Source organism: Nicotiana tomentosiformis, chromosome 9 (genome assembly GCF_000390325.3).
Source record: "Nicotiana tomentosiformis chromosome 9, ASM39032v3, whole genome shotgun sequence".
Taxonomy (NCBI): Eukaryota; Viridiplantae; Streptophyta; class Magnoliopsida; order Solanales; family Solanaceae; genus Nicotiana; species Nicotiana tomentosiformis.
Genome location: NC_090820.1, coordinates 62,297,237 through 62,323,775, shown reverse-complemented (window position 1 = coordinate 62,323,775; position 26,539 = coordinate 62,297,237). Strand labels below are relative to the sequence as shown.

The 26,539-nt window shown below is 39.6% G+C and overlaps 1 protein-coding gene and 1 pseudogene across 8 annotated transcripts in view; both read left to right on the top strand.

The window, feature by feature from the left end:
• Nucleotides 1-26,232, top strand: part of LOC104098487 (uncharacterized) — a 33,541-nt gene extending 7,309 nt beyond the window's left edge. For 2 of the 8 annotated variants that reach the window (XM_070185569.1, XM_070185563.1), the window contains exons 8-13: nucleotides 130-310; nucleotides 628-697; nucleotides 1,533-1,596; nucleotides 2,188-2,251; nucleotides 2,371-2,426; nucleotides 5,667-5,912. In XM_070185569.1, coding sequence (XP_070041670.1) covers nucleotides 130-309 — 180 coding nt within the window. In that variant the 3' untranslated portion in view covers nucleotide 310; nucleotides 628-697; nucleotides 1,533-1,596; ... (1 more) ...; nucleotides 2,371-2,426; nucleotides 5,667-5,912. Of the gene's footprint in view, nucleotides 1-129; nucleotides 311-627; nucleotides 698-1,532; nucleotides 1,597-2,187; nucleotides 2,252-2,370; nucleotides 2,427-5,666; nucleotides 5,913-18,192; nucleotides 18,782-25,787 lie in introns of those variants that run through there. The other 6 variants (XM_070185567.1, XM_070185566.1, XM_070185565.1 and 3 more) reach the window with 6 other exon arrangements.
• On the top strand, nucleotides 19,563-21,526 carry LOC138899383 (uncharacterized; annotated as a pseudogene).
• Nucleotides 26,233-26,539: the final 307 nt, after the last annotated feature.

Sequence of the window (26,539 nt, the reverse complement as noted above, 5' to 3'; positions counted from 1 at the left end):
ACCTTAGTCCATAAACCTTGGAACCCAATCTCCAACATTCGAAATATATTATAAGACCCGATTCTCGCATCTATACACTGTATAAGCCTGAACAAGCTGTATCAAGCCATATCTATATTCCAACTGCAGGAGCAGACATTTTTCCGCAGAAGCGTAGCTGCAGGTGCGGCAGGGGTGCCCACAAGTGCGAAGATGCCTAGGCAGAATATATGTTACCTAATCAGAATATTTGCTCATTTCACTCATTCCTCTCTTGCTTGGGAAATTTTTGGGGCGATTTGGAGGAGCCAACTTCATCATCTACCTTGAGGTAAGGAACTTCTACACATTATGAACTAAGTACATGAGTTATAATTGGATTTAAACATGGAATTTGTGGAAATTGTGAGATTTTAAGAGAAAACCTAGAATTTTTTAATTTTAACCACGAAATTGGATATGGAATTTAGAATAAATTATATATTTGAGTTTGTGATGTTATGGGTAACGTTTATCTTCGAAAAATGTTTGAAATCCAGGCACGTGGGCCTGAGAGTTGACTTTTCAAGCGGAGTTGGGAATTATTATAAAATGATTAATTAAGATGTTTTTGGTATATTTTGATTGGTTTGCATGCTGTTTAACTAGTTTCAAATCATTTGGAATTGGTGGAGGAGTTAGAGAGGTGTTGGAGCCGGTTATGGAACTTCGAAGCGAGGTAAGTCTCCTGTCTAACCCTCTGAGGGGGAAACTACCCCTAGGTGATGTATTTGATATGTGCTACTTGTTGTAGGGGCTACATATATATGAGGTGACGATAGGCCGTACGTAGGCCTTTATTATGCTAGATTCATGTTATGTCCGGGTAAACGTAGGCCTTTATTATGCTATTACTTGCACTATTTGAACCCAATTTGGTAGTTTAAATTATTTGAATTAATAAGTAAGAAAATGGCTAAAGATTATGTTAAAACGAGCTCCATTATATAGAGATTTGGCAGACTATTAATCATTGATGAGAATTTATATCCTTTTTGGGTTTACCTTGAAGTTGTAAATACATAATTCGCGAATCCGAAGAATTTCCCTTTTCCTGTGGATCAGGTCAAAAGCCTCAGCGATATTTATATATATATTATGGGATACATCTATGGATCGGGTCGTACGACCTCAGTAGTGTATATACACGACTATATAGATCAGGCCAAACGACCTCAGTGTAATTCGTGCGTAAAATCGCTAAGAGTCGAATACCCACGAGATTACCCTCTTAATTATACTTGGAAATTACGTAATACTTTCTTTATGATATGCGATCGGATATCTAATTGAGGGTTCATATTTGTGGATATAGCATGAGGCATTTGAGGGCATTTTGTTTTACTGATAATAATTTTTAAGGGATTTCGTTATCTACTATTCCTTATTCTATTGATCATGTTGTAAGTGTCGATGTCGACACCTCGTCACTACTTCTCCGGGGTTAGGCTAGATACTTACTAGGTATGTGTTGATTTACGTACTCATGCTATACTTCTACACTAAATGTGCAGGATCTGATAGGTTCATTCGATGGTCATCTTGGCGCGTAGGCGCATCTACTGAGGAGACTTTATGGTGAGTTGTTCTCTATGCTACGCACTGCAGCCCTCAAAGTCTCCATCTTACTTATTTACTTTATTCTGTCTATTTCATATTCCAAATAGATGTATTATTATTATTGCACTCTTTAGCAGATAGTCATGCACTTGTGACGCAGGGTTTTGGGATATCCTAGTGGATTTTTATGGTTCGATTCGATATTATCACCTTTTACATTATATCTTACTAATGTTTTATGTATTCATGATCTTTAAATGCATTGAATTCTTTACTTAATAAAAACTTATGATTTCAAAAATAATAAAATGGATAATCAATTTGGTAAATCACCGTTGGCTTGCCTAACGGTGACGTTGGGTGCCATCACGACCTATTATGGGTTTTGGGTCATGACAGCTTGGTATCAGAGCTCTAAGTTCACTTGGGTATCACGAATCATGAGCAAGTTGTTAAGGGATTTCGTTATCTACTATTCCTTATTCTATTAATCATGTTGTAAGTTTCGATGTCGACACTTCGTCACTACTTTTTCGTGGTTAGGCTAGATACTTACTGGGTACGCGTTGATTTACGTACTCATGCTACACTTCTACACTAAATGTGTAGGATCTGATAGATTCATTCGATGGTCATCTTGGCGCGTAGGCATAACTACTGAGGAGACTTTATGGTGAGTTGTTCTCTATACTATGCACCGCAGCCCTCAAAGTCTCCATCTTACTTATTTACCTTATTCTGTCTATTTCATATTCCAAACAAATGTATTATTATTATTATTGCACTCTTTAGCAGGTGCTCATACACTTGTGACGCAGGGTTTTGAGATATCCTAGTGGATGTTTAAGGTTCGATTCGATATTGTCACCTTTTACATTATATCTTACTAATGTTTTATGTATTCATGATCTTTAAATGCATTGAATTCTTTACTTAATAAAAACTTATGATTTCAAAAATAATAAAATGGATAATCAAGTCGGCAAATCACCATTGGCTTGCCTAACGGTGACGTTGGGTGCCATCACGACCTATTATGGGTTTTGGGTCGTGCCAACTTAGTATCATAGCTCTAGGTTCACTCGGGTATCACGAGTCATGAGCAAGTCTAGTAGAGCCTTGCGGATTGGTACGGAGACGTCTGTACTTATCTTCGAGAGGCTGCAAGGTTGTTAGGAGCACTTCCCTTCTTGATTACTCGTCGGGCGATTTGATTCTAATGAAGCTTATGTCTTTATTTCCTTCCTATTCATTCTTTTACGATGTTGGGCACCCGTTGTCAATTGGGCATCGAGGAGTCGTAGTGGTACCGTAAATGTGGTGCATGGTGTGATTTTAAGTAGGAGCATGATCATGTTTTGGTACAGTGTATGCTGAATGATGTAGTGTTCGTATGTAAAATCGGGTCTTGTGGAGACTTCCGGATGTTGGAACCTGGTTCTAAGGGTTGTTGGCAAAGATAAAGGAAAGATCTTTAGTCTGGCTCGAGCTAGTGTGCTCGTGTGGATTGTGGTGGCACAGATAGATGCACAAGGTATTAAATAACGATTTTGAGAAACTTCGGAACAGTTCTTGGCAAGTTTATGGATGAGCATACATTTAAGTGGGGGAGAATGTAATAACCCAACCGGTCGTTTTGAGCTATAGTGCATCCTTCGGCCGTTTGGAGCTGTGAGTAGATTCACTTCATGTATTATGACTTGTACGTGTTGTCAGAATTCAATTTTGGGAAGTTCGGAGTTGTTTAGAAAGGAAAATTCTCAATTCGGAAGCTTTAAGTTGGAAGAGTTGATCAAGGTTTGACTTTTGAGTAAACAACCTCAGAATTGGGATTTGAAGGTTCCAATAGGTTCGTATGATTATTTCGTACTTGGGCGTGTGTTTGGGTTGAGTATCGGGTGGCCCGGGAGCATTTCGGCGCTTATTGTAGAAAGTTAATATTTTGAAGGTTTTAGAATTTCCTCAGTTTGATTTGAAGTGGACTTTGGTGTTATTGATGTCCGTTTGGGGTTCCGAGCCTTGGAATAGGTTCGTATCGTGATTTGTGACTTGTGCATAAAAATTGGCATCATTCCGGAATGTTTAAGTATGAATCGAACGCGTTCGTCAAAGTTTGAAAGTTTAAAGAAAGGTTTCGATCATCGATTCATAATTTTGATATTGTTTTACGTTATTTGAGGGTTCGACTAATTTCGTATCATGTTTTAGGATGCGCTGGTATGGTTGGATGGGGTCCCAACGGCCTCGGGTGCGAATCGGATTGGAATCGGGTCGAGTTTTGGAGTTAAAGAATTGCTGAAGCTTATGGCTTCTGGTGTGATCGCACCTGCGAGGTTTTTGGCCGCAGGTGCGAGAATGCAGAAGCGGGCAAGCAGTCTCAGAAGCAGTTCTGGGTGGCATAGGTAGTGGTCACAGGTAAGAGGAGGATTTCAGCATCATCGAGCTCGCAAATGCGATGAGGCTCCGCAGATGCGGAGTTGAGAAGGTGTGGCTGGCTTCGCAGAAGCGGATGGGATCATGCAGGCGCGGGAGCGCAAAAGCGAGGGAAGGGTCGTAAAACCGACCTCGCAAGTGCGTGCTTTGGGCCGCACGTGTGGCTGGTCGGGGGCCTAAGTGACTTCCACAGGGGCGGACATTTTTCCGCAGAAGCGGAGTCGCAGGTACAGCTAGGGTGCCCGCTGGTGTGAAGACGCCTGGGAAGAATATATGTTGCCTAATCGGGATTTTTGCTCATTTCACTCATTCCTCTCTTACTTGGGCGATTTGGAGGAGCCAACTTCATCATCTACCTTGAGGTAAGGAGCTTCTATACATTTTGAGCTAAGTACATGAGTTATATATGGTTTTAAACAAGGAATTTGTGGAAATTGTGGAATTTTAAGAGAAAACCTAGAATTTAGTATTTTTGGATTTTTACCATAAAATTAAATATGGAATTGTGAATAAATTATATATTTGAGTTCGTGATGTGATGAGTAACGTTTATCTTTGAAACATTTTTGGAATCCGGGCACGTGGGCCCGAGGGTTGACTTTTTTAACATTTCGAGCGGAGTTGAGAATTGGTATAAATTAATTAATTAAGAGTGTTTGGATATTTTGATTGGTTTGCACGTTGTTTGGCTAGTTTCAAATCGTTTGGCATTGGTGGAGGAGTTAGAGAGGCACTGGAGCCGGTTATGGAACTTTGGAGCGATGTAAGTCTCATGTCTAACTCTGGGAGGGGGAAACTACCACCTAGGTGATGTATTTGATATGTGCTACTTATTGTAAGGGCTACGTACGTACGAGGTGACGAGACTCCGTAAGTAGTCTTTTATTATGCTAGATTCATGTTATGTCTAGGTAAACGTAGGCCTTTATTATGCTATTACTTGCACTATTTGAACCCAATTTGGTAGTTTAAATTGTTTGAATTAATAAGTAAGAAAATGGCTAAAGATTATATTAAAATGAGCTCATTATCTAGAGATTTGGCGGGCTATTAATCATTAATTAGAATTTATATCCTTTTTGGGCTTACCTTGGAGTTGTAAATACATAATTCGCGAATCCGAAGAGTTTTCCTATTCCTGTGGATCGGGCCGCAAGCCTCGGCGATATTTATATATGTATATATATATATATATATTATGGGATGCATCCATGAATCGGTTTGTACGACCTCGGCAGTGTATATACACGACTATATGGATAGGGCCGAATGACCTTGGCGTAATTTGTGCATAAAATCGCTAAGAGTCTGAATACCCACGAGATTACCCTCTTAATTAAACTTGGAAGTTACGTAATACATTCTTTATGACATGAGAACGGATATCTAATTGAGGGTTCCTATTTGTGGATATAACATGTGGCCTTTGGGGCATTTTGTTTTTACTGATAATAATTGTTCGTTATCTACTTTTCCTTATTCTGTTGATCCCGTTGTATTTCATGTCTCTTTATGATTTCTGCATTTTATTTATTGGATCACTAGTAAGTGTCAATGTCGACCTCTCGTCACTACTTCTCTGGGGTTAGGCTAGATACTTATTGGGTACGCGATGATTTACGTACTCATGCTACACTTCTGCACTAAATGTGCAGATCTGACAGGTTAATTTAATGGTCATCCTGGCGCATAGGCGTAGCTACTGATGAGACTTTATGGTGAGTTGTTCTCTTCTCTACGTACCGCAGCCTTCAGAGTCTCCATCTTACTTATTTACTTTATTCTATCTATTTCATATTCCAAACAGATGTATTATTATTATTACACTCTTTAGCAGATGCCCATACACTTGTGACGCTGGGTTTTGGGATATCCTAGTAGATGTTTATGGTTCGGTTCGATATTGTCACCTTTTACTTTATATCTTACAAATGTTTTATGTATTCATGATATTTAAATGCATTGAATTATTTACTTAAAAAAACTTATGATTTCAAAAATAATAAAATAGATAATCAAGTTGGTAAATCATCGTTGACTTGCCTAACGGCGACGTTGGGCGTCATCACCACCTATTGTGGCTTTTGGGTCATGACAACTTGGTATGAGAGCTCTAGGTTCACTTGGGTATCTAGAGTCACGAGCAAGTCTAGTAGAGTCTTTCGGATTTGTACGGAAACGTCTGTACTTATCTTCTAGAGGTTGTAGGGCTGTTAGGAGCACTTCCCTTCTTGATTCCTCGTCAGGGCGATTTTAACTTAAGAGTCACATAAAGTAAGCATGTTAATAGTTCTTTTATTTAAATTCGTTATGTTACCAACAACTCAATAGAGTATAAGATAATGAGTCCAAGTAAATAAATTCATCTTAACAATCAATTCACCAACTAATACAGAGGCAAAGGTTGGCACCTTAGAGCAACACAACAAATTACGGAGAATGCATGACTCACATAAGTGTCACGACCCCAATTTCCCTCCATAGGATATCGTGATAGCACCTAGTCTTTAAGACTAGGTAAGCCTAACATTAATGCAGAAATAACGAAAACAATGATTAAAGTCTCAATAACTCAACAACAAATATAAAGAAACTCTGCAACTCAGTATATACAACTTCCCAAAACCGACTGAATACAAGTCACAAGCTCTTTAATTTCTCAATTGAAATTATAGATCTCCTGGTATCATAACAACTTTTAAATAGTCGATACCTAGATCTCTTTGTATCACAACAAGAATGAGAGTTGGATATGAGTTTACGAAATGGGGATTGTTGTTTCTTATTTTGGTCTTCTTGGCTTTTCAAGTGATGCATTCTGTAGCAGAAGGTAATGAATGGGGACTCACCATGCTTGCTTTGGTTATTTTCTTCTTATTTAACTTCTCTATTGACTAAGTCTCGGTGGATATATAGAGTTATTCGATACTTGTGCTGGTGGAAAGTAATGAATAGTCGATATCAACTATTATGGTTGTCGCCCTATCATGCTATTCTTGATTGTCACGCCAAGACGATGACATTGGCTATGCGAGGGTTGCCGTAGTTGGAGTGGAAGGATACTTTGGATTATGTTCCTAGTATGTGGCGTCTTTCATTAAGGCAGAACAGATGGTTGGGAAGGGGTGTGAGGTGTATCTAGCCTTTGTGAGGGATGTCAGTGTTGATATCCCTACCGTTGAGTCAGTTCCGGTAGTGAGGGATTATCCAGATGTATTTCTGACAGATTTTCTGGGCATGCCGCCCGATAGGAATATCGATTTTGGTATTGATTTATTACCGGGCACTCAGCCCATTTCTATTCCACCATATCATATGGCCCAAGCAGAGCAAACGTAACTGACTCACCGGTAGGGTCTTCTTGGCTTTTCAAGTGATGTTTTCCGTAGTAGAAGCTAATGAATAGGGACTCGCCATGCTTGCTTTGGTTATTTTCTTCTTATTTAACATCTCTACTGACTAAGCCTCGATGGATATATAGAGTTATTCGATACTTGTTCTGGTGGAAAGTAATGAATAGGCGATACCAACTATTCTTGTTGTCACCTATTCAAAGATATGAATAGTCGCGACCCTTGTCTGGGTCGTGACAAACATGGTATTAGAGAAATTCAGTGTTTGTCGTGTTCGCGAAGTAGAATAGGAGTTGGGGGCTTTGACTAGGATTGGTATCGACTATTCATTATTTTTGAATAGTCGATACCTAGAATAGGATTTGGGGGCTTTGGCTAGGATTGGTATCTAGATACCTAGAGCTCTGATCCCACGACAACTCTTTCATCGAGTGCATGAATGTTGCTGGGGTGTTGGTCAGCCCAAATGATATCACAAGGACCTCGTAATGACCATACCGAGTCCTGCATGCAGTCTTTGAAATATCTAGCTCCCGAATCTTCAACTGATGATAGCCTAACCGCAAATCAATCTTTGGGAACACTCTGGCAGCCTATAGCTGATCAAATAGGTCATCAATGTGTAGCTATGGATACCTAATTTTCACTGTAACTTTGTTCAACCGTCGATAATCAATACATATGTGCATAGAACCATCCTTCTTCTTTACAAACAAGACTGGAGCACCCCAAGGTGATACACTAGGCCGAATGAAACCCTTATCAAGGAACTCTTGAAACTGCTCCTTTAACTCCTTTAGCTCCCCTAGGGCCATAGAATATGGTGGAATAAAAATGGGTTGATTGCTCGACAATAAATCAATACCAAAATCGATATACCTATCGGGCGGCATGCCCGAAAAATTCACCGGAAATACATCTAGATAATCCCTCACTGCCGGAACTGACTCAACGGTAGGTATATCAACACTGACATCCCTCACAAAGGCTAGATACACCTTACACCCCTTCCCAACCATCAGTTGTGCCTTAAGGAAAGACACTACCTACTAGGAATATAATCCAAAGTACCCTTTCACTTCAACTGCAGTAACCTTGGCATAGCTAACGTCACCGTCTTGGCGTGACAATCAAGAATAGCATGATAGGGTGACAACCAGTCCATGCCCAAAATAACATCAAAATCTACCATACTAAGCAACAATAAGTCAGCTCTGGTCTCAAACCCACCAAGAACAACTAAACACGACCGATAGACACAGTCAAAAATAATAGAATCTACCACTGGCATGGACACATAGACAAGAGAACTCAAGGAATCAGGTCATATACCCAAATATGGAGCAAAGTAAGATGATACATAGGAATAAGTGGAGCCTGGATCAAATAAGATCGATGCATCTCTTTGACAACCTAGAACAATACCTGTGATAACTGAGTCGGATGCAACCGCTTCCGTCCTAGTAGGAAGAGCATAACATCTGGCCTGGCCTCCTCCTTTAGGGCGACCTCTACCCGCCCGACCTCCACCTCTAGCTGGCTATTCAAGTGGAGTGGCAACTTGTGCGATAACCACGACCTAAGAAGTCTGGGGGCCCTGTGGAATATGTGGAGCCTGAGTGGTCTATGGATGTGCATCCCTCAAAACAAGCTCTTAGAGGACGTGGCTGCTAGAACTAGCTCGGGCCTAGTCGGCTAGACTGACTATTGAAATCACCCCGTGCAGGAGGTCCATTAGACAGTGGCGGTGCATAATGGGTGACCTGAGATTTAGTAGAGGCCGAAACACCATTGGAAGCTGGGAGTGCTAAATGAACAGGATGCCTCACATAGCCTCTACCATGACGGGGCTGCAACTGAGGAATGAGCACCATTATATGTGGCAGAATCTCGAGGCCTCTTGACCTCCCTATCCTCTCTCGCCTGACACGATATACTCTCCAACTCCTAGCGATCTCCACTACCTGCTGGTATGGGGTATTAGTCTCCAACTCTCGATCCATGCTGAATCTAATACCAGGGGTTGAACCCCTCAATAAATCGATGAACTCGCTCTCTGACAGTGGAAACTAATGCAGGTGCATGTCTGGAAACTCGTTGAACCGGACAACATACTCCAATATGGTCATAGTACCCTGGCAAAGCTGCTCAAACTCTGCGCGCCATGCATCCCTAAGACTCTGGGGAACAAAATCTCTCACGAACATCTCTGAGAATTGAGCCAAGGTGAGTGAAGCGGCCTCGGCCGGGCTACCCAACTCATACGCTCGCCATAAGCCGCTCCCTTAAGCTGGAACGTAGTGAAAGAAACTCCACTCGACTCCACAATACCCATAGTATGGAGTATACGGTGGCACTCCTTAAGAAACCATGTGCGTCCTATGAAGCCAAACTAAAAGTAGAAGGCTGGTACTTCTTGTACCTCTCAAGCCTGAGCTGCTGCCCTAACCTCAGGCTGAACTAGGACAACCGACTGCACTAGTATGACCTCTAGGACCTAATCAACCTCGACTCGCTGTTCTGGGGTATGGGCTGCAGGAGTCTGTGCTCCTCACCCGACTCGAGATGTGGTAGGAGCAAGTGGGATCAACCCTGCCTGAGCAAGAGTGCCAAACATGCTGAAAAATTAGGCGATGGTCTCCTGAAGTGTAGGGGCAGCAACAAGCATCTCAGGTGCCTGCCCCCTAACTGAAGCTACTGGTGGCTCCTCTGTTATAGCTCTGGTAGGTATTCTGGCTGCACTACGTGCCCGTCTTCGACCCCGAACTCTTGCGGATCTAGCAGGGGGCGCTGGTGTCTGATCATCCTATCCAATTGTGCGTGTCCTCACCATCTGTGAGAGAATAAAAAGACATAGATTTAGAGTTTTGAAGTTAGCAAATTCTCACCACAAGGAATCAAAGAAGTTAAGCTTTTCCTAACAGTTCCATAGCCTCCCGAGGATAAGTACAGACGTCTCTGTACTGATCCGCAAGAATCTGTTAAACCTGTTTGTGACTTATAATACCTATGAACCTAGAGATCCGATACCAACTAGACATGACCCTAATTTTCCTATGTAGAATATCGTGATGGCACCTACTCTATAAAAGTAGGTAAGGCTTACATTCATGCAGAAATAATGGAAACAATGATTAAAGTCTCAATAACTCAACAACTAATATAAAGAAACTCCGCAACTCAGTATATACAACTTCCCAAAACCCAGCGAATACAATTCACAAGCTCTATAAGATGGTACCAAACATCCCCTATACATTAGTGTCATAAAGGGATAAGGAAATAATATAGACTAGGTAGAGGGGGACTCCAAGGCCTGCGGATACCGGCAAGTATACCTTGAAGTCTCTGAAGCTGAGCTAATGCCTAGACTAGTAAGAGGTACCTGGATCTACACAAAAAGATGTGCAAAAGTGTAGCATGAGTACACTAAAACGATACCTAGTAAGTGTCAAGCCTAACCTCGGTAGAGTAGTGATAGGTCAGGTAAACGCCCTACTGGAATAAATAAGAAACAGAACGAGTAATTAACAGTGTAATAATAGTAACAATGGAAATGAAATAAAGTAAGAGATATCCAAGATTTAACTACTCTGAACTAAGGCAAATAATGCATCACGAAAGAAACCAAGGAATGTTATGCCAAGGAAACGAAACAACCAAAGACAAGTGAAGTAATGGAGAACTATCAACAAGAGTCACTATCGAGGTACCGCCTCATAGTCTCAAATCACAAAAACAATTCAAAAGCTTTCCTTATATCTCCGCGGGAGCCTTGCATTTAGTTTTGAAAATCATTTTTCTAAAATAGCATCCCGCATTTTAGCCCAAAAGCTTTCTACTAGCAGCACGCGTTTCAAGCCCACCTTATCTCACAGCATGCGTTTTAATCCCAAAACCTTATACCACCGTATGCGTATCGATATCACAACGTATCACAAATCGCACCTCAAGTTTTCAATATCACAACTTGCCAAAGAAATCAACAATAATGGTGTTTCACAATAAATAGCCCATGGATCAACCACAATGTATACTAGAGTCTCAACAATAACAACTGGAAGTGAATAACTCAACGAATAGTATTTCGCAACTTAACACTTTGCCTAAATGTGAATCATGACCTTTATAACTCACTATCAATTTCAACAACAAGATATTCCAAGAATAACAACTTCAGGTAAAGAATTCTACAATAAATAATGAATATGGAATAAAGGAAACAAGAACTTCGACTAAACATGTAGAGCAGTTAACAAGTGAGAGATAAGACAAGTAGAGCATGTAAAAATAGACTAATGATGATGAATATAACATGTTAAGATAACTCAATTAAGGCATGGAAGGAATCTACATAGCTAAAACCAGTAAGTTTCCACATTTAGCCCGTGTACACACTTGTCACCTTGCGTACACGGCTTTCACACATCACAATTATCACAAAATAACACCAATCATAAGGGAGAATTCCTCCACACAAAGTTAGGCATGACACTTACCTCAAACACGCTAACTCAATCCACTAGTAAGCCATTCCCTTGATTATCCAACTCCGAAGGGCTCGAATATAGCTAAATAAACTTCATACTATAAATATAGACTATAGGAAACTATTTCGAATAATAAAATTACGATCTTTCCAAAGAAACAAAAAGTCAACTCAAAAAGTCAACCCGAGCCCATATCTCGAAACACGACCAAAATTACAAAATCCGAACACCCATTCGGTAACGAGTCAAACCATACAAGAATTACTCAAATCTGACCTCAAATCGCCTTTCAAATCTCCAAAATTTAGCCTAAGTAGTTTCACAAATCTTTCCCCAAATTTCCAAATCAAAACACTAATTAAATGATGAAAACAACAATAGATTTGTGTAATATAGCCAAAACTGAGTTATAATTTCATACCCCAATTATTACCTTGAAAATATCATGAAAAATAACAACAAACCAAGATCTCTAGGTCCAAAAATGAAAATGAGATCAAACCTTCGAAATTAGGCCTTTTCTGCCGAGGGATCTAACTTTTGCGGGCCAACAGCCGCTCCTGCGGCTATGCACCTACGAAAATTCCATCGCAGGTGTGGCGATGACTTATGTTCTAAGTATGCTCATCTGCGGATACCCAAGCGCACCTGCGCTAACGCTTCTACGAGCCCACATCTGCGAAGTTTCGACCTTACCTGCGGTCCTTCCCCTGCTCACTCAACTCCACTCCTATGATGCCCTTCCGCTTCTCCAGAATATGGACCGCACATGCGGTCCCAGCTGGGTAAGACAATATCCGCTTCTCCAGCTCGAGCGTCGCTTCTGCAGTGTTGCACCTACAACCCAAAAGGTGCAGGTGCGATTGCACCAGTCCTAGCGACACTTCAGCAATAAAACAAGTCCAAACATGCTCCGAATTCAATCCGAATCACACTCGGGGCCCACAAGACCCCGTCCGAATATACCAACAAGTTCCAAAACACATAACGGACCTACTCGAGGCCAAAAACCACATCAAACAACATCAATTCTATGAGTCGCAACCCAATTCAAGCCTATTGAAATTTTGAACATCTGAATTCCAAAACTAATGCCGATTCATACCAAAAAACCTCTGATTGACTTCAAATTTTGCACACAAGTCATAAATGACATGACAGACCTATTCCAACTTCCGAAATCAAAATTCGACCCCGATTTCAATAAAGGTAACATCTGGACATACTCCTAAGTCCAAAATCACTATACTGAGCTATTGGAACCGTCAAAACTCCATTTCGGAGTCGTCTACATAAAAGTCAAACTACGGTCAACTCTTTCAACTTAAAGCTCCAACTTAGGGACTATAAGTCCCATTTCACTCTGAAACTCACCCGAAGTAAAAACCAAACACCCCCGGCATGTCACGTCACCACATTATAACATAGAGGAGGAAATAAATAGGGGAGCGGGGCTAAAATACTCAAAATGACCGGCCGTGTCATTACAATAAGAAGTTCAAATCATCCCAAGACAAGAATAACAACAAATACCCAAATAGGACAAAATTGCAAGTGAAATAATTCAAGGAAAAACAATAACCACTCAACCAGCAAGTTGTTCCAACATAGAATGTACAATGAGAATCACAATCGAGGATAACTTTGCAGTCTAAAACAATTATAACATATCAAACCCGTTGCGGCACGCAACCCAATCCCACCATATCATTATATTCCATCCTTATTTCTTCATACCATGTCTCTTTCATATAAATACCATTGCGGTGTGCAACCCGATACCCAAATAATATGAATCAAATGTACAAGCTACAACCAACTACGGCGTATCACAAAATTAAATGCATAAAGGAACTAAACAAAGAAAGTCACAAAGCGGATAAAATAGTAATATGGTAGCTCAAAAATTCAAATAGCAAGTGATGACAGTTCATAAATAGAGACATCGTTGGAAAGAATCAATTAACAATTAAGGCACGTAACGGCTAAGGGCATGAATTCAATAAGTAACTAGAATTTACAATTAGAGCATATAAGAGTAAACTTGACATTAAAAGATAGAACATGTACTGGCAATTTCAAATAAAGCATGTAAGAGAAAATCTAACAATAGAGAATATAACATGAAATGACAGCTTCAATTAAATGCATGAAAGGAGTCTAAGAGTCTAAATTGATCAAATACCACATATAAGCCCGCCTACACACTCGTCACCTCGTGTACATGTCTTCCACATAATTCAAATAGTACAATCAATCCAAATTCCAAGGGGTAGGTTCTCCAACACAAAGTTACACAAGATACTTACCTCAAACAAGCTAAATCAATCTACTACTAAGCCCTTCCCGTGCAAATCCACCTTCGAATAGCTCGAATCTAGCCAAAATAACTTCATATCATAAATAAAAGCCATAAACAATTCCGGATAATAAATATTCAATCTTTAACTAAAATAAAAAAGTCAACCCCAGGCTCACACCTCGCAATCCAACAAAACTCACAATATCTGAACACCCATTTCTATACGAGTCCAACCATCCAAAATCATTCAATTCCAAACTCAAATCGGCCTTCAAACCATCAATTTATCTTTTAGAACGTTTTTACTCTCGAAGATAGGTATGTACATCATCATACCGATCTGCAAGACTCTACTAGACACTCGCTCATGACTCGTAGAACCTATGAACCTAGAACTCTGATACAAACTTATCACAACCCAAAATCAACCTAGTCATGATGGCACCTAACCCAACCTGCTAGGTAAGCTGAACAACAGTCAACATATCTCTAATAAAATAATGAGAAATTAATAAGTGAAATAACAAAATTTCCATACAATAATCCAAGGATTGGTAGTACAAGTCATGAGCCCCTAAGACTTAAATTTATAAAGTTGGTATAAAAATAAATATGACATCTGTTTGGAATATACATAAACGGAATAGGAAACTAAAACTACCAAGGAGAAGGGGTAACTATATCCGGAAAGCAGGTACATCTTCAATGCCAACTCCCGCCATCCACAGCAGCATCAACTCCAAGATCTGCATGTAAGGTGTAGAAGTGTAGTATGAGTATAACCGACCTCATGTACTCACCAAGTATCATAACAAACCTCGGTGAGCTAATAATGGCAAGAATTATTAATGATACTCACAAAATAACCTGTTCGATTCATATATCTCACAAGTACACAACAAAAATGTTATCAAGTCATAAACCACAAATAAAGACTCCTCGGTGCCTAAGAATAACATAACATGCTCTTTTTGAGTTAACAACCCAGCATATAAAGAGATATGTGTCCAATGTCGTTAAATCATCAAGTAAGGTGGCATATAAAGAAGATATGTGTAACACCATTATACACTCCAAAACTAGAAAGTAGATAGGAAATATAGTAAAATCACGTATACATCAAAGGAAATTGCAAGTAGAGCAGAAATGCCATAACCAAAAAAAACATAGGCCAGTTTTCCACAGAAATACCATAACCGAACTAAACCACTGATAAACTTTCCTCATACCGCATTTACGCCATCAAGAGAGAAATATGAGAGAGTGACCCTAGGGGGATGGATCCATATCCACAAACTGCACGAACAACTCATGTGCCAATAGTATATCAATCGCATGGACAACTCACGTGCTGCATAGACAACTCATGTGCCAATAACAATAATATCTTGGATCCACACGGACAACTCACGTGTTATCCTATCTCAACCTCACGGCGTGTTCATGTTCCATAAATATCAACCGCACGGTGTGTTCACGTGCCAATAATCATAATCCGCATAGAGTGTTCACGTTCCAAAATCACAATCCACACAACGTGTTCACGTTCTAATAATCACGATCTGCACGGCGAGTTCACGTGCCACCAATCCAATCCATAGCACATAGAAAGCAGATATATAAGATGCCATGTACATGATCAATCATTATCAAATTTCATATTCCCGGACTGGTATAAGTGACATGCTAAAGTGTATGCATGTGCAAAGTGTGCTATCATAGCTCAAATCAGGCAATTACATCACGAAAGTAGCAATTATCAGGTTCAATCAGGAGATTAACCTTTATGTAACCTCAAACATGGTTCAATAGCTCACACAAGGGGTATAAATATAAGAACCATCACAGAATGAAGCTTAGCAATCAATTCAACACATATCATAGCCTAAAAACTACCCCTGATGAATAATACCCTGGTGCACGCACACGGGCTCAACCCCACACATGTGTGCCATCCATAGAACGTAACTATCACAATAACTCAGGAAATTAGTGCCTCAACCAAATTTTGGTGATATAAAAACCTCAAATAAGCCAAAACCATACTCCAAAAATGCCTCCTTGTGCGAATCGATCTCTGAACGGCTCGAAACTAGCCAAAAGCAACTCATAAATACCAAATAATGCCATAGGAATCAAACCCAAACAATAAAGGTCGTATCTTTAATCAAATACTCAAATTCAACCAAAAATTCAACCCTGGCAACACATCGAAACCCCACGAAACTCACAAATTCCAATAACCCATTCGTATACAAGTCCAACCATACAAGTTTCATCCAATTCCGACTCTAAATCAATGTTCAAAACTCAATTATTCATTTTAGAAAAGATTTTTGACAACCCCCCCCCCCCAATTTCTCTTTTATATTCACAATCAAATGACAAAATCAAAGATACAATCACGAATAATAATCAAAACATATTCAAGAACACTTACCCCCAATCCAAGTGGAGAAAATCGCCTCAAAGATCGCCCAAATCTGTGCTCCCAATCTCAAAATATGATAAAATGAGTAAAACCTTCAAATATAATATCTTATATGCACTACCCAGTAGTATTCTATGTGATTGTGGTTGTATCCTCGTGATCGTGAAGCCAAAACTGTCTCTATCCCCAACAAAGCACTGCGAATGAGACTTCCTTGTGAACATGGAGGTCTACACTACCCAGTCTTTTGCCAACGCGGTGCAACCCACGCGAACACATTAGCCAAAACCCCGTCTAACCACAAAATTTCACGAACGCGACCTCTTCATCACGAACGTGATGAACAATAAACAATGACCATAAAATTCACAAACGCGACATATTGATCGCGATGCGAAGAACAACAACACACCAGAACAACAACTAACTCAAAGTGATCCAAAATGATTTGAAACCACCCCGAAACACAACCGAGCCCCTCTGGACCCCGTCCGAACATACCAAAACATCCCAAAACATAACACGGACCTACTCCAAGATTCAAATCACACATAATAATATCAAAATCACGAATCACACCTTAATTCAAGCTTAATAAACTATTTCTAACTTCCAAATTTCCAAACTTACGATGAACATGTCTAAACAATTCGGAATCACCTCAAATTTTGCACATAACTTCCAAATGACATAACGAACCTATTCAAACTCCCAGAACAACAATCCAAACCTGATAACATCAAATTCAACTCTAGGCAAAACCTATGAACTTTCCAAACATTCAAATTGCCAAACTTTGCCAATTAGAGCCAAAACCTTCTAGAAACATTCCAATGCAAATCTGGGCATAGACCCAAGTCCTATATCACCATCCGGATCTAACGGAACCATAAAATCTCTGCTCCGAGGTCAAATTCACAAAAATCAAACTTGGTCAATTCTTCCAACTTAAAGTTTCCAAATTGAGAATCATTCTTCCAAATCAATCCTGAGCCGCTCGAAATCCAAAAATGACCATACACGCAAGTCATAATACCTCATATGCACCTACTCAAGATCTGAAATCACCAAACTAAATAAAAATGCTCAAAATAGTAGGCCAAATTTTTACATGCACACTTTGGCCTTCCTAGTGCTCACAATTAGGTATACAAAGCCAGGGCAATGGAGAGAGGAAGCCAGTGGTTGGTGGAAAAGCTTCATGATAGGGTAACCCCGAATTAGGAAAGATTGCACAAAAAGGTTGAGTCTTCTAAATTCTTAGTTGAAGTTAAGACTTGGATGTCCATTATTGGTGCCATAATAGACATGAGTTTGAGGTGACACCTAATAAAGCATTGATGATTGTTGCTATTACGGATGACTTAACAATGAATATGGGCCAGTATATGGTGGGTGAGATTGAGGAAGCATGTAACGGGAGGTCTAAGAGTCTATTCTTTCCATCGTTGATTACTCAGTTGTGTTATGATTTTGGGGGTGCTAAATGACCCAAATGATTTTGAGAAGGGCCTAGACAAGGTAATTTATTCATTGTTCAAAAAGTGACCAAGTGGCGAGCATAAGAAGAGGATGATTGATATCTTATCTCCTTTATTTGGGCAGCATACCGAGACTACCACCGGTCCTGATAGTTCTTCCATGGCTGCAATAGAGCCTTATGACCCATTGGACTACTTCCTTTAGGACCTCCCACTATATGCCACTTCTCCAGCCAAATCTATGTCGTCGATGCACATATTTGGCGACTTGTAGGTGGCCTTCCTTCTGGTTTGTCTGCAGAGGGCACGTCTACTGGGACTGATGAAAATCCTTCTCTAGGTGATGTAGTTAAATATCAAAGAGTATTCAAAAGCAGGTTGGAGGACATGAGCTAGAGGCAATTAAAGATTGAGAGGCAGCAGCTAAAGTTCAAGGAGCATGATAAAAAGAAGAGCAAAATTCCTGACCAAAATGATGCAAAAGCTGAGTTAATTATATTGTAAACATGACTTAGATGATGAGGAGGAGGAGGAGGATTTGGAGCTCACATTTTCCTCCACTTAAAGCTCCGAGTGATATCGATTTCAGGGAGCACCTATCACTATTTTACCTTGTTTTGTTTAGTTACGCTAAGGACAGTGCAACACTTTCTATTGGGGGTGGCTCATTTATATATGATGGATGTATGTGGAGCATGACTATTTTGTGAACTTGATAGATTGGTTAACTTTTTAAATTAATTGGTGATAAGTTGTAGTTTATTTCTTGCATGTTGGCATAGTTTATTTCTAGCATGTTAGCATTAGTTTTAGTAGTATTAGTTAAACTCTTTGGTTTTTCTTTATGACGCGATTCTTTTGCAAGGAAATAATTTGTGTCAAACTGGGTGACTTTTTCCTGTGATTAGTGGCACGACAACTTTCATGGGATTAGTCCTGTTTAGTTTTTCCCTTTTAAGCAAAATATTTTTAATTAGTTTCGTAGCTAGTAGTGAATAGAATGGTTATTGGGTGTGATTTTTGTTCATAAACCAACATGTTGCTTGTTTGATACCAACATGTTTACACTTTAGCACATGAATTATTGATGATTTGAAATGAAAAATGATTGAAGTGAAAATCCTTGTTGTGACTTTTAGGTTACACTATTGGCTTTTTGATTCATTAAAAAGTCTTTTAGGCTATATGTGACTTTCTTACTTTCTTCGAGGTCATTGGTTTCAATTGAATTTTGGATTTATATTTCACACAAGTTTGCATGTGCCATGTATGGTGAGATTTGTTATGAGTTCTTTTGCATTATTTGTAGCCAGGAACTTGCTCGGAATGTGCTTCAAGGTGAAATCTTAGACTAACTTGATTTGAAAAATGATGTTAGGCCTTCCTTGCACCGTTCTTGTGCCTTCAACCTTTTCTTTGACAATGGATAATTAAGAGTATGCAATGGAAAAATAAGGATAGAGGTGACTCTGAGACATGCGAACGCCGGGTAGGTATACCTTGAAGTCTCCAAACTGAATGTTCTACTCACTGGTGCCTAGCCTGATTTGAGGTACCTGGATCTGCACAAAAATATGTGTAGAAGCGTAGTATGAGTACACCACAATGGTACCCAATAAGTATGAAGCCTAACCTCGATAGAGTAGTGACGAGGCTTGGTCAAGACACTTACTAGGATAAGAAAAATAAGATGAACAAGTGTAGTACCGTCTAATGAGGAAAAACTAAGAAAATGAGGCAATAAAGTAATACAACATAATAAGCTACAACTAAATTTAAAGTAATAAAGGCAACTCGGAAGAAACACATAATAAGAACATCAAGAAAACAATGCAGGCAACTACAAGTGAGGGAAATGAAAGATAATCACCAAGAATCACAACCGAGGTACCGCCTCGTATTCACTTTTCACAATTTCAATCACAATCTTTCCTTATACCGCCGTGTGAAACTTACATTTAGATAGTTTGTAAACATTTTTCTCGAGACATCTACACACACTTTAGCCCACCTTATGTCGTCGCGTGGCTTCAAGTAATTCCCGTACTAGCAACACATACAAAAATCCCACATTACGCTGGCCCATGCACGTTAACCCATATCCTTATACCTTCGTATGTGCATCACTATCATAACATAATCACAACTCACATCACAAGTGACCATATGCCACAACTTGCCAAAAGAATCAACAATACCATTGTTTCCACAACAAATAGACCATGGCTCAACCACAATGTGTACAACAATCTCGACATTAACAAAATGATGTTGAATAGCTCAACTAGAATGATATCTCAACAATTAACAACTTAGCCTCAAGTGATAACGGGTTTTACAACTTCAACATCAAAACTCACCAATAAGATATTCTAAGAAATAAAAACTTCGAGAAAGGTAACTCAACAATTAAATAATTAACAAGGCCATAAGGAAACAATAAATTCAACTAAGCATGTAAGGGAAAATAACAAGTAAGACTCAAGTATCTACTGAAACCTAGCCGTAAATAGCAACAACTATGGCAGAGAGAGGAGGGGAGAGAGGTTTCTTTGGTCGTGGGTTTGGAGGACATGGTGGAAGAGGCAGAGACCACGGCGGATGCGGTTGTGGTGGCTGTCATCCCCGCCATGAGACAGAGGAGGAGAAATGGATCCCAATCACAAAGCTCGTAAGGCTCATGAAAGACAACAAAATTCGTTCACTGGAACAAATTTACCTCCACTCACTCCCTATTAAGGAGTTCCAAATCATCGATACACTCCTCGGATGATCACTACAGGACAAGGTGATGAAAATCATGCCTGTTCAGAAACAGACCCGGGCCGGTCAGAGAATCCAGTTCAAGGCTTTTGTTGTCATCGGTGATAGGATTGGTCATATTGGTTTGGGAGTGAAGTGCTCGAAGGAAGTGGTGACTTCTATACGCGGTGCAATTATATTGGCTAAGTTATCAGTGATTCCAGTGAGGAGAGGATACTGTGGTAACAAGATCGGAAAGCCACACAGTGCCGTGTAAGGTAACTGGGAAATGTGGGTCAGTTATTTTGAGGATAGTGCATGCTCCTCGTGGTGCTGGTATTATGGCTGCGCATGTTCCTAAGAAGGTGCTTCAGTTTGTTGGTATTGAGGATGTATTCATCTTTTCTCGTGGATCCACCAAAACCCTCGGTAACTTCGTGAGGGCTATATTTGATTGTTTGATGAAGACTTATGGGTTCTTGACTCCAGACTTCTGGAAGGAGACCCGCTTCACCAAATCCCCTTTCCAAGAGTACGCTGTTATCTTGTCTAAATGTTCCAGCAAGGTTTTTGTCTACACTACTGAGGAGGCACCAGCACCTGAGAGGGTTGAGGCTTGATGATTGTTTAGATGTCATGCTCCCTTCTTTTGGTTCTACTTGGTAGTTTTCTAGTATGAAATGTTAGTATTCTAAATTTTATTTTCTGTTCACAAATCATAGAATCAATAATAACGGATAGATAGGAGTATCACAAAGAAACCATTATTTTACCCATAATCAATAGCATAATGTAACCTCAACCTTGAATCAATATTCGAAAGGTACCAAATATAAGTCACCCAACATTTCAAATAACCCGCTAAGTATGGATAATAGAATTTAAGGCTACAAATTAGACAAGAATAGAATTTCACTCGCATGATATGACTCGACAACGACGCATAGATGCTCGTCACCTCACCTATACATCGTATTTAACAACCAAACACGTAGAAAATAAACAGATAATACCTATTCCCTCAAGCCAAAGTTAGACACGACACTTACCTCGCTCCGAAGGCCACTTAATTCTCAATCACTGCTTTTCCTGTGAAATTCACCTCTAAACCACTCGTATCTATTCAAAAATGACTCAATAATATCAATATTGCTAAAGAAATCAATTATATTGGATAAAGTTTCCTCCAAAAAGTCAAAAATAGACCCCGGGCCCGCTTGGTCAAAACTCGAGGTTTAGACCAAAATTCATTTACCCATTCACCCCCGAGACCGAATATATAATTGGTTTTGGAATCCGACCTCAAATTGAGGTCTAAATCCACAAATTTGCAAAATTTCTAGTTTCTACCCTAACCTCTAATTCTACCATGAAAACCCTAGATTTTAGGTTGATAATTCAAGAAATATAAAGGGTAATTAAAAGAAAATAATTTAGAATCACTTACCAACACTTTGGGGGAGAAAGTGACTCTTCAAAATTGCCTCTACCCATTTGGTTCTTGAAAAATATTGAAGAAATGGCTTAAACCCGTGTTTGATTCTGTTTTATGCACTGGGCGACAGTGTGCATCACGTTCGCGAGGCCACTGTCACGTTCGCGAAGGGTACTGGCTGCCAAGCCTTTGCGTTCGCGAGACCCTGCTCGCGTTCGCAATGGTTACTCCTCCCTGGCCTTCGCGTTCGCGAGACATTGCTTGCGTTCGCGATGAAGGAACGACCAACCCTCCCCCAAGTGTGCCTAACACTACGCGTTCGCAAGGAGCTGGTCGTATTCACGAAGGGTAACACCCCATTCGCTTCGCGTTCGCGAAGTAGAAAACTTCAGCTGCCCAGTTTACTATTCGCGTTCGCGAGAGTACCTTCGCGAACGCGAAGAAGGACCTGCCAGAACACCTGCTACAGCAAAATACCAGATTTTCAAAGTCCAAAACATCTCGTGGCCTACCCGAAACTCACCCGAGCCCTCGGGGCTCCAAACCAAACATGCACTCAAGTCTAAAAATATCATACGAAGTTGCTCGTACGATCAAATCGCCAAAATAACACCTAGAACTGCGAATTTAGCACCAAATCAAATGAAATTCTGAAGAACACTTTATAATTCATGTCTTCTCAACTGGACGTCTGAATCACGTCAAATCAACTCCGTTTCTCACCAAAATTTCACATACAAGTCTTAAATATCATAATGAACTTGTATCGGGATCTGGAACCAGAATACGGACCCGACACTAACAATGTCAAACATCAATCAATTCTTAAAAACAAATATATTTTCACACTTTTAATTTTCATCAAAAGTTCATAACTTGAGTTAGGGACCTCCGAATTCGATTCCGGGCATACTCCCAGGTCCCATAATTTGATACGGACCCACCGAGATTGTCAAAATATGGATTCGGGCATGTTTACCAAAAATAATGACCGAAGTCAACTAAAATAAACTTTTAAGGCATAAATTCTTATTTTCAACATAATAGCTTTTAGGAAACATGCCCGGACTGTGTACGTAAATTGAGGGGGGTAAAAATGAGATTTTTAAGGCTTAAGAGCGCAAATTCGAGTTCTAAAACATAAGATGACATTTTGGGTCATCACAAAATGTCACCCTTTTTCAACCACAAAGCTGTCCCAAAACTAGCCTTTTTCATGCCCCAAAACCACCCTAAACCACCGTGAAACATCCCCTAAAACCCGAGTTCAAACTAGCCACCATCCTCCATCAAAACCAGTTGTAAATCACTCTTATACTAAATGAAAAATACCATGAAAAGCAACTCCAAGATAACTCCAGCGGTTGAGGTTTAGCTAATGTCGTCCGAGGTTGCTGTTCGAGTTTCCAGTCAAAGGCGTTCAAGCTATTTTTGTTGTTCGCCGCTCATGTTTTGTCGTCTTTACTCTTCTTTAAATCTCACTTGGAGTTTTCCACCAGATCAAGTTATGGAAAATTATTTGGCTTAAAGGTCCAGTCTCTCTCTTTACTACACCTATTATTTAGCTAATATAGTCTTTTGTGTGATGTTTTGTTTGGTTCTTGTGATGGAAAGCAAGAGGAGTAGCTTATTAGTTAATTTTAATTTGTTATTGTGGCCTTATTTCAAAATAGCTTCCACGGTCAGTTCATAAGTTGTTCGGTAATATATATATGTTCATGTTAGTTGTTCATGGTTTCATATAGCTGATCTTTGATTTTGTTAGTTAGTTAAGTATACATGAATAAATAATTAGGGTTGGATATAAGTTTGAATTTGGTTGATATCAATGTTAAAGGTTTTAAAACACCGATTACACCTGGATTCAAGCCTAAAGAACTTCTAATTCCACAAATTCCATAAACGACGCCGAAACCTAGCAAACCACGTCCGATTGGCCTCAAATTTTGTACACAAGTCATATTCAACATTATGGACCTAATCTAACTTCCGGAATCAGAATTCGACCCCGATATTAAAAAGTCAACCCTCCGGTCAAACTTTCCAAAATTTGACTTTCGCCATTTCAAGCCTAAATTAGATACATACCTCAAATTCACAGTCCGGACATGCTTTTAAGTCCAAAATCACCCAACGGAGCTAACAGAACCGACAAAACTCCATTCCGGAGTCGTCTTCACACAATTCCGACTACGGTCAAAATCTTGAGACTTAGCTTCCGTTTTAGGGACTAAGTGTCCCAAAACACTCTGAAACCAAAAACAAGACCTCCCGTCAACTCACATAAGTAGAAACAGATACGGGAAAAACAGTAAATAGGGGATCGAGGCTAATATACTCAAAACGACTGGCCAGGTCGTTACAATCAATACCCTATCCCAAATACAGGGTACTACATTCCCTGGTTGTATTTTATTGCTAACATATGGTACGACATTCCCTAGCAGCATTTTAGAGTGCCTCAAGCCTCATGTTCTGCCAACATAGGGTACAACATTCCCTAATAGCATCTCACAGTGCCACGATGCCTCATCTTATTGTAAACATAGGGTTCTACATCCCCTGGCTGCATTACTTTCTTCCTACATAGGGTACGACATTTTCTAGTAGAATCTTATAGAGCCAAGAGCCTCACCTTGTTTCCAACACAGGGTACTATATCCCCTGGTTGCATTTTGTATTGCTAGCATACGGTATGGCATTCCTTAGTAGCATCGCAGAGTGCCTTAAGCCTCGTATTCTGCCAACATAGGGTACGACATTCCCTAATAGCATCTTAGAGCGCTATGATGCCTCCTCTTATTGTCAACATATGGTACTACATCCCCTTGCGACATTACATTTTTCCTACATAGGGTACGATATTCACTAGTAGAATCTTAGAAAGCCAAGAGCCTCACCTTGTTTCCAACACAGGGTACTACATCCCTTAGTTGCATTTCTTATTGCTAACATAGGATACGACATTCCCTAGTAGCATCTAAGAGTGCCTCGAGCCTCATATTTTTGCCAACATAGGGTGCGACATTCCCTAGTAGCACTCTAGAGTGCCATAAGCCTTATCTTATCGCCAACACAGGGTACTACAACCCCTGGATGTATTACTTTCTGCCAACATAGGGTACGACATTCCCTAGTAGCATCCTAGAGTTCCACGATCCCCATCTTATTGTCAACATAGGGTACTACATCTCCTAATTTTATTTCATGCTTTAAACATATGGTACGACATTCACTAATAGCATCCTAGAGTTCCACGAGCCCCATCTTATTGTCAACACATGGTAGTATATCCCCTGGTTGCCGTCCTTCTTGTGAACACAAGGTACGAGCTCCCATATTATAAAAAAAATGATATCTTTTTCAATTCTTCATTCTGCAATAGCAAAGTTAGTTTATTGTGTTTTCAATAATTCACAAAAATTTCCTAGTGCAAACTGTGACATCAATTTTTTGTTCGTTTTGTTTGTTTATGATGTCTTGTAAGTTTTTCTGCAAAGTACGGATTGGATGTGTAATAATAAGATTCCAGCTCTTGACAGAGAAAGTGGAATATTTGATCTCAATACCAGGTGCAACCAACTTTGACCAATTGCATGCGGAGACATAGGGTCTCAAGAATCCACCTTCTCATTATCTGATCAAGAAAAAAGCTTGTGAGAATATTTTATAGTCTGTTACATCGAGAGCATCAAGTTTCAATCTAACGTCAATGGGGGAAGCATGTCAAGAATCAAGACAAGACTCCAGATGGCATTAAGATAGAAATTTTATAACTCTGAGATTTCAAGAGAATGTAATTTTCTTTTCATTTTGATGTAATAGTAAGAACCGCGGATCGGAACCTCGACGGAACTTCGCTCGGCTCTCCATCTAAGCATATTCTATCAGTCATTTTTCACTTGAACTACACGTGACCTGATTCCCTTATAACCCGGGATATGTAGACTTCCTAAAATCAAGGCTCGATCACATTTTTTTCTTTTATCTTCTTTTCCTTTTTAAATAATAGTGAGGTCAAAAATCAGTCACCTTGTTCATTTTCTTTGCCTGAAAACTCTTCATATTTCCAAGCAAAGAGGGGCATGCTGTGAACAACTAATTTTTAACCACACCTAAATTCTATACTATTTTAGTGTAAATATTTCTTTTAGGTCTAATCTTAATATTTTAAACTTTTATCTTACTCTTAATAGGTTTGTTTTTAAAAAACAAATTAATTAAATTAAATTAAAATGTTCATATACTTATAGTACAAATTTTATTTCTAATTGTATGGAGAAAAGAAAATTTA